At 37.0% G+C, this 3,006-nt stretch overlaps 1 protein-coding gene across 1 annotated transcript in view; it reads left to right on the top strand.

The window, feature by feature from the left end:
• Positions 1 to 853, top strand: part of tmem71 (transmembrane protein 71) — a 16,487-nt gene extending 15,634 nt beyond the window's left edge. The window contains exons 10-11 of the mRNA XM_008293159.1: positions 113 to 162; positions 246 to 853. Of these exons, the coding sequence (XP_008291381.1) occupies positions 113 to 162; positions 246 to 269 (74 nt within the window). The 3' untranslated portion in view covers positions 270 to 853. The remainder of the gene's footprint in view (positions 1 to 112; positions 163 to 245) is intronic.
• Positions 854 to 3,006: the final 2,153 nt, after the last annotated feature.

Genomic DNA, 3,006 nt, shown 5'->3' on the forward strand with positions numbered 1-3,006 from the left:
TAATTATCAGATTTTTGCAGCTTTAATGCAGAAATTGTCATATTGAAGAACGTTTTAAGTGTTTAAAAATCTGAGTTTTCTCGTGTTTAAACATTTCTTTGATGTCTTTCAGTTGTGACAAAGTCAGGACCGCTGGGCGAGTGGAGGAAGGCGAAGACGGAGGTGAGTCTGAACTTTAACTAGTTTTATTTCTTCAACCCGCTGAGAAGAAGCAGGTTAAAGTTTCCTCTGATTCTGTGTTTCAGGACATTACGTCAAGAAACGAGTAAAGGAAAACCTCAAGGAGTTGGTTTCAATGAGAAACTGGAAGAGAGGAAGAAGAAAAGGTGTGACGGGACTCAGTAGAAATACGATATTAGTTTTTGTTTCACTTTCTGTTTGCATGTCAGCTGCACTTAAAGGGCAAAGTTGCTCTGAGCTCCGGAAAACATTTCACAGCAGCAGCGGAAAATTCCTGCTTTCTGAATGTAAATCTTTAATTAAATAGCTAAATACAAGCATTTTTAACCTTTAAAGTCAGATTAAAGATGAAACCGTGAATAATCTGACTGAACCTTCAGCTAGTAAATGCTGTTAAATTGTCGAAGGAGCTCAGAGACACGAGTTACTGTAGTTTAGCAGCTAAATAACGTCATATCAAATATAAAATGTACCTGCAAAGTGTATTTTCCTTCGTTAGCGGCTGTTTTTGAGCTGCCCAAAGTGACCAAATGTCAGATTTTTCACGTCTGCAGAACGAATTCAGGTTTAAAGAAACACAAACAGGGAGCCTCACTTCTATTTAAGATAAGAGCTGTGACTTTTTCTAAAAACCAAATGCACAAAAATCACCTGGAATTTTAAACGCAGGAGAAAAAGTGCCATTTTTATTCCTGACGAAAGTGAACGAAGAGTTTTACTCCAAAATAAAATCCTGCACAAAAATTATTTTTAGTGAATTAAAGCTGCATCAGCTCAGATTTCATCATAAACATCCAACATCTGGCAAAATATAACAATAATTTCCAACTTTCTGTTGAATAATTGTCATCAGGATAATAGATGTGTTGTTGTTTTGATTGATTTTCCTGCTTTTAAGTACATTTTATTTAATAAGGGGACGTAAACTTAAAAAAAAAAAAAAAGACTTCAGCAGTTAATTTTGGGATTTTTATTCATGTATTTCTTTCAAATTAAAGCCGCTGATTGAAAATAAACCCACATGGAAACACAAAAACACATACTAAGCAGAATTTTACCAGATTTCTGGGTTTAACTTATAAAAATAATCACATTTTCTGATGCAGCTTTAACAGTAGCATGTAAATCTTATTTAGACATGAAATAGACGTTTTCCTCATTTTGTGGTAAAACTCTTCAGCTGTTAAGTGCCTTGATAACAGTCAGCAGCTGAGTTATAATAATAATAATAATAATAATAATAATACAGGGAACTGTTGGTTAAAGCCTAAAACGCTGTTGGATCATCAAACAGACCTGCTCCAGGGTTGTGAGGAGCGTTTGATTTAATCCTCGTGCTGCAGCAGACGGGTGGAGTTACTGCGAAATTCACACATTATGTAACACATACAGATGACGTTTACATAATTTAAATGAAGGATACTCGCTGAATGAAGCTTGTGCCGCAAAACAGGCTTTGATGTGAAATATCTATCAAACAGCAGCAGACGAATCACAGCTTAATCTTTTCTCAGCTCTCAGGTGTTTTTTCAGAGACAGAATCAAGTAAAACTGTTTATTGGCCTGCTGCTGCTCGTTATAGTTCGGTTATGTGTTTTGTAGACCTTGGCTTTGCCCATTAAAGGGGTGCAGCTCACGTTTTGAGTTTCCAAACTTGTGCCTTTTTTTTTTAAATCCACGTGAGAACGCAGCTTTTGATTTGTTGGCCATTCGGTTTTATTTTGCGGTGAACTCCACCCGGCTGCAGACGGGAAAATCATTCACAGCTCAGGTTTTTATATTTCAGAGCTACGGGATCAAATTTGTGTCATAATAACTGAAGAGGGGCACGTTTGACTATTATTGGTGGAGACTATTCGTCTGTCGCCGCTCACTCCAGTTTGGCTGCTTCATTTTTATATTTCAGCTTCAGCTCTTGGAGCAACAGATCTGTGGATCTAAAACTTATTGAACACAGGTTTAGTTTTTTACCAGCTCTGGAAACAAACAAACAAAAGTAGCTCAGACTGAACCAAACAACACTTTTGCATTGTGTCACGTGCACGTTTGAGCTTGTGTATGTTCGTGCACAAAATGGAAGAGGAGATAGTGGCGTGAAAATTGCATGCTAACTACCTAAATATTACATATCGATCAATTATCTGGGTTAATACTATACATTTTAAAATTATCACTATCATTATTTTTATTAACCAATCAGTCTGTGGTCTCAGCCCCGCCCACAGCATGGTCTGATTGGTTACACAACACCAGTAACAACCAATCAGCAATGAAAGCTGTTCTGACATGGACAGACGCAGCTCAGTTGAATTAGCAGCAACGTTAGCAAATGAACGTTAAATAAAACCACAATCCTAAATTTTTTTCAGTTTCTCTGTTACTCTAGAAATGCCTAAATAATTCACTCATTTGCGTCAGAACAGCTGGGACTGACTCTGCTAACATTGCTAGGCTAATGCTATCACTAAGAGGTTAGCTGTGCCACTTAGCCTGCAGCTAATGCTCTCTGGATCGATCTAGTATAATCTCAATTAGTTATAACAATTATCATTATTAATGAAGTAATGTAGTTATGAATGACACGTTCCCTGTTGTCACATGCTGTTAATATATAACATTTAATGCATATCGGCTCCAAATACTAGTTATAGGTGCCCTTGATTGCTAATAATAAATATGGTATCGGCCCTGAAAAACAATATCGATAGAGCCGTACTAAAAATAAAAGCTAAAAATCAACCAATGTCCAATGAGGACGCAGCGCTGTAAGACCCGCCCACATTGGACCTTTCAACTAAAAATGAGAAAATCAAATGTGGCACCTTT

This window comes from Stegastes partitus, unplaced genomic scaffold (assembly GCF_000690725.1).
Source record: "Stegastes partitus isolate 25-593 unplaced genomic scaffold, Stegastes_partitus-1.0.2 Scaffold861, whole genome shotgun sequence".
NCBI classification, from domain to species: domain Eukaryota; kingdom Metazoa; phylum Chordata; class Actinopteri; family Pomacentridae; genus Stegastes; species Stegastes partitus.